Here is a 12,791-nt window from a genome sequence, read left to right as displayed (position 1 = left end):
TCCGTCCCTGGAATGTCCTCAGATTTGCAAAGCTGTCACCGGGAAACGTGGCAGCAGCAGCCTCACCACCCCCAACAGTTTGCCTCACCATCCCCACTACTGACTCCCTGTTGCTAGGTAAAGGTAAAGGGACCCCTGACCATTAGGTCCAGTCATGGCCAACTCTGGGGTTGCGGCGCTCATCTCGCTTTATTGGCCGAGGGAGCCAGCATACAGCTTCCGGGTCATGTGGCCAGCATGACTAAGCCGCTTCTGGCGAACCAGAGCAGCGCATGGAAATGCCGTTTACCTTCCCCCCGGAGCGGTACCTATTTATCTACTTGCACTTTGATGTGCTTTCGAACTGCTAGGCTGGCAGGAGCAAGGACCGAGCAACAGGAGCTCACCCGTCGCGGGGATTCGAACCGCCGACCTTCTGATCAGCAAGTCCTAGGCTCTGTGCCACCCGCGTCCCTGTTGCTACTTAGCTTCAAAAAAAAAAGGGGGGGGGTCCCCGGATTCATTGAAAAAAATCTGGTAACCATAGTTTACACTTGTCTGCCCATCACCAGCGATTGCAATGCCCGGGATAGAAAAGGGGAGGGGGGGCATCTTTTAAATCCCCGACTTGAGGCAATCGCTGAGGGACCCGGTTTACGGTTCTGAAGGTGCAATCCTCCCGCGTAAACTTACTTGGGAGTCAAGACTCACTGGAACGCATTGGAACTTCTCTGCGAATGCAAGCAAAGGGGGTCAGGGATGTAACCGCAGGCGCTGGATCTCTACATTAGCGGTGTGGAATATGCCGCCCGACAACCGTCCAGATCAAGATCCGCCCAGCAGGAACTTACTCGGGAGTAAGCCCGATGGGACTTAGTGATCGACTCAACAGACACAGGACTCCATTGCAAACCTTCCAAGCGGCAAAGGCTGCCGTTTCTCAAAAGCAACTTTAAAACAATATATAGATATATAATATAGCCCCTTTTTATGCCCTCGCGCGCCTCCGACTACCGCGCGCGCGCGCGCAGAACAACAACAAACCTCTCAGGACCGGCGCAGGAGTTAAAACCGCGCGCCTCCAAAACTGGGCCTGTTTCTTCGGCAGGGACACTTTCGTTTCCCCGTCTCCGCCTCTTCGCAATGCACGGCGGGAAACGTAGTTCTCCCCGCCATCAACTACCTCCGAGGGGAGCGGAGCGCGGGAGTCTCGGGGACTACGGCTCCCGAAACCCTCTGCGCGCGCAAGTGCGGGAGGCCGCGCGCTGGTTCGGGTTTCCCCGGCTTAACCGGCTGCTGGTTTGCAGCGCGGGAGCGGAGGCTTGAGAAGGTTGCACGAAGGAGCCGTACAAGTGTTTAGGGCAGCACCTTGCATCATTATCATTATTAATACCCACGCACTGCACATTTCTGCTTATTTTTTTGGAATACCATTACATTTGATAACTGTTAACGACTGGACGCGAGGAAGCACGTGGATAAGGATGTCCGAAAAGTGTTTTGGGTTTTTTGTTTGTTTTGACACTGCATGGCATATAGCGCCCTGAAGGTAAGTTCTTTTCTCCTCGTGGGAATCAAGGTTGCATTAGATATTACCTGCTTTCAAAAAACCGTTTTGGTTAAAACTGCTGACCCGGCAGAGAAAAAACCCCCATTAAAACCCTAAAATTAAATGCCCGAATGTCTTAGGTTAGTCGAGCTAAGAGAGCAGTCCTAACCCCGCGTCTGGTGGACTATTGAAAAAGATTCAATGGACTATTGAAAAAGATGCAGCAGAAAATATAGGACCTACGGAGGGGAAGGTGGGAAGTCCCGAGATTCGGAAGATTATTTAATTGTGGATGTGTATGGTTGTATTGTTATAATTCTATATTTGTAAAATCAAATAAAAATGAATTTCAAAAAGGAAAAGAAAATTGACAATACTGGCGTCGGCATTTGCAGTGCGTGAAAGATGCGCTAAATAGAAGCATCTGGGTTTACTTATGCAGATCTAAGGAAAGCTGCTTGAGATTGAAAGGCTCCCACGTGTGCTCGCTTCCTTAGGAGTAAGAGACTCAAGAGGGATATGGGAGTCTCTGTGGTTCAGTGGAAACGCTAGTTGAAAAATGGTGGTGGAGGCCCTGTGCCTGATGTGAGGAACTTCTGCCAAGCTTGATATGTCAGTTGTGGGAACCTTTGTCTGTGGGTCCCCAGATGATGTTGGACTACAACTCCGATCATCCCTGGCCTTGCTAGCTAGGGGTGATGGGAGTTGTAATTCAACAACATCTGGGGACCCACAGGTTGAGAAAGGCTGCTCCGGGTGGTTGCTGAACTACAACTCCCATGGCCCCCCCAGCAGGTGTAGTCAGCGGCAAGGGATGATGGGAGTTGTAGTTCAGCAAAAATATCTGACGGGACGAAAGTTGCTCTCACATGGTCTAATGAGTGAATGCCTTTCGCTGTGGCTAACTTTTTGATTGGTGTGGCGCTGGGTCTTGAAAATGTTTAGAAACTTCAGCTGGGTCAGAATGCAACAATTAGATTTTAAAGCTGGATTTGCATCTCTCTCTGATTCTTCTCAGTCTATGCTGCTTTCTAGTTTGTTTCCTGGTTCAGTGCAAGGTTCTGATTATAAAGTCCTAAACTCTTGGAACCTGGGTATCTGAAAGGCTCTGTTAGCCTTTCTAGAGACATCAAGGAAGTCTGCCTTATTAGCCGGAAAAGCACGCACTGTCTAGGGCTGCTTCCCAAAAGTCCACAGAGCACAAAGTACACACATGGCTTTTCCCTCAGGAAAGTGTTAGGAGTGGGGCTCTTGACTACACTTTTTGGCTTTGCCAGTAAGGCCACCGAAAAACAGTGATTTCTGGTTAGGTTGCAAACAGCCCTTCTTCCTGCCTTTGATTTAAAATAAAATTCAAAGAAGGAAACTGTCACCCAAACAGTGGTGTTTTTTGGTGCCAAGAAATATTTGAGGGCTATTAGCTATATAGGGTTGACATGCTACACTAAGGTTACCAGATTTTTTTCAAAGAATCCAGGGACCCTTTTTTTAAAAAAGAGAAAAAAAGAGAAAAAAAGTAATTATTTTTTTAAAAAATTAAGAAGTAATATCTTCTGTGGTCTCCTCTGTCGCATGGCCTTCCTCTGGGCCCTGGCCTGCTCTCTTGGAGTGCTAGCTGCCATGGAGTAGGCTCAGGCTGGGCCTGGGCTCAGCCATGTGTCCTTGCACTCCTGGTGCTCTCCTACCTCTCCTTCTCAGCGGCAGTAGCATGGCAAGGTCGGGGCTCCCTTTTTCCCCCCTCCTTCCTCTTTCTCTTCCTTCTCCTTCTCCTCTCCTCCTCCCTGCATCAGCTCTGGGGTTTTCCCTGCCCTGGAGCGCCACTGGGCAGGTGGCCTGGTGCTCTCACTCCCGGCTCAATTTGGGTCACAAGGTGTGTGTGTCAACGGTTCTCCCAGTTGATGCACCAGATGTCCCCGGTTCCCCAGCAGCAGTCTCAGCAGCCCGGAGCCAGCCTGGTAGCACAGTTGGCTCTGGCTGGCTTCAGGAGCTGCTCGCTGCTGTGATGTCCGCCATTTTGCCTCACCGGAAGTCCCCATATGATGTGTCTTGTGCCATTGAACCAATTATGCAACATTCATTCCCTACTAATAAATCTACAACACTTAAAATATAAATCCGGGGACATTAAATGAAATCCAGGGACATTCCCGAGACAGATTTTTGTCCAGGGACAAATTTGTAAATCCGGGAATGTCTGGTAACTATATGCTACACCTCTCCCCAGAATAGTGAAGGTTTGGAATCCTTTGAGGAGCAACTGAAAGTGATGGGGAATGTTTAGCTTGGAGAAGAGAAGATTAAGGAGGGGCATTGCATTCAAATATCTAAACTGCTCTCATGTAAAAGATGGAGAAGACTTGTTCCCTGTTGCTCCAGGGGGCAAGACGACGGCCAATAGGTGGAAACTGAAGGGAAGCAGATCTTGGCTAAGTATTAGGATAACACTCATTTTGGTAAGAGCTTTGACTATGGAGCAGATGCCCTCAGGATGTGCTAAGCTCTCCGTCACTGGAAGCTACTTGTAATGGCTACTAGTCACAGTGACTGTATTCTACCTTCACTGTCAAAGGCACATCTGAACTCCAGTTTCTGGGGATTGCTGGTGGGCAGAGTTCTGTTATGCTCAGGTTCTACTTACGGGTTTCCCACAGGCATCGGGTTCTCCACCATGAGAATGGGATGGAGTACTAAATGGGCCATTGGCCTAATTCAGCAGAGCTCTTCCTAGGTTCTTTATTAAGTATTTGAGCAGAGACCAGATGGTCATCTCTCAGGGATGCTGCAGTTGCAGATCTTGCATTGAGCCTCTGAAACACCTTCCAACTTGATGATTCTCAAAATATTTCAGTTCCTTCTCTAAGTGATATTTTGCTTTCCCCAGCTGCCAACCTGGCATCCAGAGATCTCCATGCGGTCGCAATTGGACCCGCAGTAGTCACAAAAAGCGCCTGACACCTGCCTAATTTCGAACACTGTGGCTGTAGGCAGTTGTTAGAAATGAAACTTGTTCATCAGGTACTGAGAGGGGAGGAGATTATCATGGTCACAGCACAGAGATTTTTGGAGGGAAGAGAGTCTCTAGATTTCCACTTCCATGACATGCGAAAGCTCTGCCGACTTCATAAGAGGCAACTTTGGTCGGACAGCATTAAGGAATGTAAATTGTGGAAGTTTTATGGTAATGCTGTACATTATTTCAGGCACGTGCTTTCCAAGCACTGAGCCTTCTTTTGTTTCGTTTTTACAAATCCACGATATAATTTTGCAGCCTCTGTGTGTGCACGGACGCCATTTCCGCTGTGCCCACGTTGCTCGAGTGTTTGGAACCAGAAAAAGAGCAGTGAAAGAAATTCTTTTGAAGAAATTTAACCTTTGGAGTGGGAGAAGAAAAGTCAAGCAGAGGAACAACGCATTGCCACAGGAACAGAACGTTTCTCCAGCGATGAGTGTTTTGATATTATTATTTTTTTAAAGGTGCAACAATTGAAACATAACCCCCTCCCACTCCCCCCCCCCCGAAACCTTCTTATTAAAGTAAACAAGCACAATAATCCGAATGCACAGTATGTCTCTTTGTCTCTGGCAAATGCTTAGTAATGCACATTTTGTTTCTTCCCAGGCAAATTTCTCATTAGTCACTATCGTAACTGATAGATTTGTTATAGAAAGGCAATTAATTGCAGAGGCATGACTGGATCTCCGTAAGGTCACTTAACGCTCCTGCGTCGTGCTGGTGGGGTAGAGGGAGGTGGGAAGCGGAAGTATTTTACCAATCTGAGGGTCACACAGATCTATATCCAGTCAGCTTTTTAAAAATACAGTGGTACCTCGGGTTACAGATGCTTCAGGTTACAGACTCCGCTAACCCAGAAATAGTACCTCAGGTTAAGAACTTTGCTTCAGGATGAGAACAGGAATTGCGCGGCGGTGGCAGTGGGAGGCTCCATTAGCTAAAGTGGTGCTTCAGGTTAAGAACAGTTTCAGGTTAAGAACGGACCTCCAGAACGAATTAAGTTCTTAACCTGAGGTACCACTGTAAACATTGAGTTACATTTGGCAAATGGCTTCGGTATAATGCAGAAATCTGTGTGTATACGCCAGCTTTCTTCCATGGAGCTCAAAGTAGCATACATGCCCCCCCCCCAAAAAAAAACCACACACACATTATCCTCACAAGAATCCTGTGGTTAGTTCGTTAGGCTGAGAGAATGTGACTCAGGAACTCAGCGCCACTCAGTTTTGTGGCAGGTGTGTGTGAACCTGCTCTCCTAAGCACTAACTATTATACAGAACATCATTTTATTAAAAATTGTTGATAGGAGTGCAGAGATGGTTATTGGCTACCTACTGTGTTTGTATTTTAAAAACCATTGGGCACCAAAGATAGGATCTATCTGAATTCATATTCCAGAAACACAGGTGTCATATTGAGTAATCATATTTTACCAGGCGTCCTCAACCTCAGCCCCCCCCCAGATGTTTTGAGACTACAGTTCCCATCATCCCTGACCACTGGTCCTGCTAGTTGGGGATCATGGGAGTTGTAGGCCAAAAACATCTGGAGGGCCGAGGTTGAGGAAGCCTGTATAATTATACAATAAAGCAGTATGTAAATTGTGCCAGAAACAGGGGTAAATGTACAATGAAGCTAATGTAGCTTAAGATTCAGGGTTTCTAATCTTGGAGGGCCCCTTTGCTTAATTTTTTGGAGGGGTTTGTGGACCCAATTTGAGTTGCATGGCTCAAATCCTTCTCTGATGCATCATTCATGGATATAACATTGGGCAGACTAAATTTCCATACACACTGCCCAAGCTTGCACCTGGGGCAAGCTAACGCAGGGGTTTTCTTCCGCCCCCTGCAGGCACACTCCATTGTCTCTTGAGACCAGACGGATGCCAACCCACCAATGGTTAGGGGAAGTTTGTTGAAACATCACTGAACAATTGACCACAACCCTAGGAAAACACATAGGCTGAAGTCCAGTGCCACTGTCCCACTTGCAGAACGGCTTTTGAGCCAACCTCTGATGACATAAAGGGAGGCTGTTTTTCTGCAATTCCCCTATCCTCTTGCAATCCTTTGTGCCCCCCCCCATCTGTTCCATAGGATTTGAAGCCCTCCAGAACAGCATGGAAGGTTGCTTTGGAGACAGGAGTAGGAAAATGAAATGGGGAGAAAATTCCCCATTCCCTCCTGTCTCCTTAACAGTTGCCTTCACTGGATCAAAAGCATTTCTAGAAAAGAAGAGTAGCATTGGATTTTACCCATGGAGTAGTGCAAGTTAAAGGATTGCGGGTGGCGCTGTGGTCTAAACCACTGAGCCTCTTGGGCTTGCCAACTGGAAGGTTGGCAGTTCAAATCCCCGCGACGGGATGAGCTCCCGTTGCTCTGTTCCAGCTCCTGCCAACCTAGCAGTTTGAAAGCACGTCAAAGTGCAAGTAGATAAATAGATACCATTGCAGCGGGAAGCTAAAGGACGTTTTTGTGCACCCTGGTTTCCGTCACGGTGTCCTGTTGCGCCAGAAGCGATTTAGTCATGCTGGCCACATGACCCAGAAAGCTGTCTCTAGACAAATGCCGTTTCTCTGGGCCTGAAAGCGAGATGAGTGCCGCACCCCATAGTCGCCTATGGATTTAACCGTCCAGGGGTCCTTTACCTAGTGCAAGTTAAGGTGAGAAAATTATCTATATTATTTCCATCTTGATCTTGATATTGTCTGCTCCTGTTGCTCGGTCCCTGCTCCTGCCAACCTAGCAGTTTGAAAGCCCGTCAAAGTGCAAGTAGATAAATAGGTACCTCTCTGGCGGGAAGGTAAATGGCGTTTCCGTGCGCTGCTCTGGTTCGCTAGAAGCAGCTTAGTCATGCTGGCCACATGACCCGGAAGCTGTACGCCAGCTCCCTCGGCCAATAAAGAAGATGAGCTCCGCAACCCCAGAGTCGGTCACGACTTGGACCTAACGGTCAGGGGTCCCTTTACCTTTACCTTTAATTGGGTTTTGTACATAGCTCCTGACAAAGGTGATTTCTCTGAAACACCATACAGTTGATTACCAGACGGTCTGGAGAGTCTCTTTTTGGATCCTGCCCCCCCCCCCCCCCCGTTAGACATGTTGAGGTGCTCAGCTCAGCTGCCATTCTCAGGTCACGGTTAAATTGTGAGAAATCACCCTTTAATGGAACTTAACCATTTTTTAAACTTTCTGTTTTTTTACTTGGGTTTTCCACCAGTATCTAGCTGCCTGATGGAAAGAGAACAAACTCAAAACCTGCATGAGCATTTCAGTGGTTAGCTCCTGCTAAGCAACAACTGAAAAAGGAAAAGATAGAGAAAACCAACCTACATTTGTGTTGCTACGGAAGAGACAGGAATTCTTAAGGTTAACTGAAATAATTACGGTGGAAGAAGATTGGAAAAAATTCAAAGTATATTTACAGAAATGTTGCAAAATTAATGAATGTTAGAAGAATGCTGGAATGAAGTTATATGGTTTTAGCAGAAATGTTATAAAGAATTAAGCAAAAACTGATTGTTAATGGGCCAAAGTGGAAAATTAAAAGTTAGATTGTGTTAAGATAAATTATAGAACAAAAAATTGAGAAAGATGGAAAGGATTTGCTGAACTAGAATACAAAAAAGGGAGGTGTGAGGAGGTCGATGAAATAAGTAAATGAAAGGTAAAGATATGGAAATATTAGATTTGTTTTTAAATGTTTTTCTTTTTCTTTTGTTGTTGTTGTTTTGCTGTATTGTTTTTTGTTTTTATTTTTATTTTTGATGTATTGTCTGTTAAATTTTTTATTGTTTCTTTTTTCTTTTTTCTGTAACTATTAAACCTCTAATAAATATAATTTTAAAAAAAGAAGAAATAATTAAGTTTGCGAGAAATCTATACTCCTGTTTAATTTTGCTTTCAGGGTGTGCTGCTGCTGCTGCGCTGAAATGCTATTTGTTAAAAGATTCTTTGCTTCACATCTGAAGACCAGCAAGATGCCCCATCGGTTCCAGAGTAACAAACGACCAGTTGCTCCCCTTGGGTCACGAGTTTTGTTGGATCCAGATAAAGTTTTTGATCACAACATGTGGTATGATTAATGCAATTTGCTACTGTGTTATCAGTTTGTCTTTTAAATATAGGTAGGGATTTATTTATTTATTTATTTATTTAAAAAAAAATTTGAGAATCTAAACACAGAGGCTGAATGCTTTCCTGCCATTCAGAGGCCAGAATCCATAGCCAGCAGAAGAGAGAAACCTTACATGCAAATGGGAAAGTGTTTTAATCTTTAATCTGTTAATTTAGAGAGACAGACCAACTGATATCCAGCAGTCGGTCAAAATAATTATCTCAATGTTTTCAGAGATTAATTGGATACCTTGGATATCTGCCCTGCCCTCATATGTGATATATATCTGTTTACCAATTCCAGGAAATTTGAGTGGGCACTTGTTTCACCATCACAAGAACGGCTACCATCCATGTTCCATTAACTTTTAAAAATAGAACATGAAGTAGAGCCATGTTATGAAATAAATGATGGATGTACTAGTAGCAGGAGGTTGAGATTGTTATTATTATTAATTGAATTTATATACCAACCTTTGCCCCCCCAAAAAAATTATGAATCTTTGTAAATTGTGTTTCTAAAGGATCTTTTGTTATTGCCAAATGCCAATGTGTTTGCATTATTAAGTTTGTTATGAATAAAAAAATCATTTTAAGTTAGAGCTTAATAATTATTTCACTATTAATATATTTCTTAATTGTATTTCACTATTAATATACTTCTTAATTGTATTTCACTTCAACAATTACTTTGATAAAATAACATATTTTGTTATGTGCTAATGGCTTTAGATACCTATTAGGTCCATAAATTACCGTATAGCATATATGCAATACAAAAAACAGTGACAATTGAACATATAACGGGCATCTGGACATATAAAGGGCCCCATTACCTTCAGTAGCTTAGGGCCTCATCAAACCTAAATCCGGCCCTGCGTATAACCCATTGCAGTAATCTAACCTTGAGGTTACCAGAGCATAGACAACAGTAGTTCGGCTATCCCTGTCCAGATAGGGGCGTATCCATACCATAATACGAGATGAGCCCTTACTTCCTTCTTCCTACCTTGTGGGAAGACCTTGATGCTCTTGTTAGGTTGGGATGAGTGAAGCAAGTTGTATGGGACTCATTTCCCTACTTCCAGGCAAGCAGTTTGGCTCTGTGCTCCTTCTAAGTCAGGGATGGGCAGGTTGCAGACCTCCAGATACCGTCGGACTTCAACTCCCATCAGCCCCAGCTCTCACTTCCATACATCACTACTGGGAAAACCATAGCTTTAACTATATGGACCTTTGATGGCAAGGTGATGTCTCTGCTTTTTAAGATGCTGTCTAGGTTTGTCATTGCTTTTCTCCCAAGAAGCAGGCGTCTTTTAATTTCGTGGCTGCTGTCACCATCTGCAGTAATCATGGAGCCCAAGAAAGTAAAATCTCTCACTGCCTCCATTTCTTCCCCTTCTATTTGCCAGGAGGTGGTGGGCCCAGTGGCCATGATCTCCGGTTTTTTGACGTTGAGCTTCAGACCATATTTTGCGCTCTCCTCTTTCACCCTCATTAAAAGGTTCTTTAATTCCTCCTCACTTTCTGCCATCAAGGTTGTGTCATCTGCATATCTGAGGTTGTTTATATTTCTTACTTGCTTCTGTGGCATGCCTTAGGACATAGCCATTAAGTCATCAGCCCCTTTTGAATTTTTGGCACTGAAATTCCTAGGGAATAGTTCGCATTGCTCAGCATTTTTCCACTCTTGTTTTGGCGCAATACTGTGGCGTGGCCGCGGCTCCAATGCTTTACTGAGGCCTGGCTAACATTAGAACACCATTATTTGACATAGGGAGATTTAAATCTTTATCCCACTCAAATCCATCTGTTGCGCTCTATAATTAAAAGCTCCCTGCAGCTCACCTCTGGTTGCTGTTTTGGGTTGTGTTTAGTGGTCTGGCAACACATGGGAGCAATTACAAGTATTTCTTCAGAAACAAAACCAGCTGCAACATTCCTCTATCGGATTACCCACACCTTTACTAAGTATATTTCTGTACTTATCTGTATGTCATGCTTTGACTCGCCGGGCGACCATGTTTTGATAACTACAAATCTGTGGTGGAATGGCAGCCGCATAGCGCAGCTGGCACATGACAGGGAACGTGTGTCATTTTAGGAGATAATGAGCCCTTATTACACGGGAATCAAACGGCACAGACCCTATCACGATCGCACGGGCTTGCGTTTTGGAGAGATGGCATGTTTGCGGAAGGACAAACTTTCCGCTGGCGCTCGCTCCAGAAGGCTGCGGAATGTCCTATAAAGGCGACACACACCACAGAGGTATTCGAATGCTGCCGTGGACCGTGAGGAGAGGGCAGTACAAGGAGTTTGTCAGCGCAGAGCCTTCTGGAACTCTCCACAAAGCAAAAGAATGGAGCATAAGAATGACAGGAGCTCCAGAGGGCATCAAGGCCTACTTTAAAGACCCGGGAGAGTGAAGCAGGGGTGGGGTGGGGGAGCAGCTAATGGAATCTAGAATATACAATGCATTTGATTACATGTGGTGCTTAAGGGGAGAAAAGAAAAGACAAGACTCCGGAAGCTTTTAAAAATAAAAGACATCCTTTCCCCCCCTCCCCTTGCAATTCCCCCCCTCCCCCTTGCAGGGACCACATGCAGTGGTCACAGGAAGAAGAAGAAACAGCCAAGGAAAAAGCCGCAGAGAATTCACTCATCAGAGTCCAACCAGAGCTGCAAGGTAAAATTCCCTAAGAACAATTAAAACTGCAATATACCCACCCTTTTGTTTATGTGCTAATCCTTAGCATCACCATCTCCTTCTTTTCCTATGCGCTGAACAGTCATACCTTGGAAGTCGAATGGAATCCGTTCCAGAAGTCTGTTCAGCTTCCAAAACGTTTGCAAACCCAAGCGCGGCTTCCGATTGGCTGCAGGAAGCTCCTGCAGCCAATCAGAAGCCGCGCCAGACATTCAGCTTCTGAAAATCGTTCGGGAACTGGAACACTCACTTCTGGGTTTCGATCGTTCGGGAGTTGATTTGTTCAGGAGCCAAGGCGTTTGAGATCCAAGGTACGACTGTGTTGACGGTGACATATATGGACGTTGCTCCCTCCTGGCTCACGAAATATTGACATCTAACTCCGCTCTGACCTCCCAAGCACATCTGGCGTTACTCTCCTGCTTTCTACAGCTGGTTGACCTTCAGGGTGATAACAGCATGTACATGGTCGCTACATGAATTGAATGCCAGTGTTTGGTTTTCTAAAAGATCTGTCGATGTATCTTTTCCCAGAATTAATAAACCTCAGCTTGATATGGGAATCTGTAGATCTGAAATGAACCCGTTTAATTATTTTTCCAACAAAAAATCTTGATCCTCCCTTCAGGCAATAGACTGTTTGCCTAGTCATTCTGTTGTTGTGTGTGGGTAACTGCAGTAGTGGAATCTAGGTTAATGGGGAACAGGCAGATATACCATGTGGTACAGTCCTCTTTGGTGTCTCTGTGCATGTTAGGCAGATGAGCTTTTAGGAGGACCTCCAGAGTTTGACAAGCCGGGGAGGAAAAACATGTGCAAGATAGTGAGACTGTGTTTATTTAAAAAGCCTCTCCTGCTGCCTCCATTTCTTCCCTTTCTATTGGCCAGTGGCCATGATCTTAGTTTTCGGTTTTAGTGGCGAGGTTGGTGCAGGGCACATGCAGTGCCAGGATGACCCTGGGAAGTCACACATTTCAGTGTATTCCCTGACTGCATTGTGTGGCGCACCTGTGCATTTCCCCTCATGCATCCTTGACACCATTCTGTAGCCACTCCTTGAGAGCCAACCGGCATCGCTTTGGCTGACGTTTGCATTTACCTGGAGACCTGGAACGAAAGGTTCTTGCAAGGATGAATAAGGCCTGCGATGCGTTGCTTTGCATTGCAAAACTGCCACAGCCGCGGTGAATCTTGCTGCTTCTCTTCATTGTGGAAAACCATGTTTTGTGTTTCTCTCTCTCTCTCTCTGTGTATATATATATATATGCATCCATCCTTTCTCTCCCTTTCCACCTGGCCAATGAAGTTCCTCTAGGTCTTCAAAGTTTACTCTTCGTATAATCTTTTCAGCTTCAATTCTGAAATAAGTGCAGACTTGCAAATTTGCCTCGTTTGACATTCTTCCTACTCTTTTAAAGATTAATT

General features: G+C 45.1%; 2 protein-coding genes across 8 annotated transcripts in view; one reads left to right on the top strand and one right to left on the bottom strand.

Annotated features, from left to right (window-relative positions):
- DCAF17 (DDB1 and CUL4 associated factor 17) overlaps positions 1–1,158 on the bottom strand; it is a 41,001-nt gene extending 39,843 nt beyond the window's left edge. For 3 of the 5 annotated variants that reach the window (XM_083409729.1, XM_083409730.1, XM_083409731.1), the window contains exon 1: positions 673–1,017. The gene's annotated coding sequence lies outside the window, so the exon portion shown is untranslated. Of the gene's footprint in view, positions 1–672 lie in introns of all 5 variants that reach the window. The other 2 variants (XM_083409727.1, XM_083409728.1) reach the window with 2 other exon arrangements.
- Positions 1,159–1,272: 114 nt separating this feature from the next.
- Positions 1,273–12,791, top strand: part of METTL8 (methyltransferase 8, tRNA N3-cytidine) — a 28,081-nt gene continuing 16,562 nt past the window's right edge. Inside the window, exons 1-4 of one of the 3 annotated variants that reach the window (XM_083412371.1) lie at positions 1,273–1,528; positions 4,797–5,002; positions 8,448–8,615; positions 11,254–11,345. In XM_083412371.1, the coding sequence (XP_083268497.1) occupies positions 8,473–8,615; positions 11,254–11,345 (235 nt within the window). In that variant the 5' untranslated portion in view covers positions 1,273–1,528; positions 4,797–5,002; positions 8,448–8,472. Of the gene's footprint in view, positions 1,529–4,796; positions 5,003–7,831; positions 7,929–8,407; positions 8,616–11,253; positions 11,346–12,791 lie in introns of those variants that run through there. The other 2 variants (XM_083412373.1, XM_083412372.1) reach the window with 2 other exon arrangements.

Source organism: Podarcis tiliguerta (assembly GCF_965153285.1).
Source record: "Podarcis tiliguerta genome assembly, chromosome: 1".
Lineage (NCBI taxonomy): Eukaryota > Metazoa > Chordata > Lepidosauria > Squamata > Lacertidae > Podarcis > Podarcis tiliguerta.
The sequence above is the reverse complement of the archived record's forward strand: the minus strand, read 5'-3'. Positions and strand labels throughout refer to the sequence as shown.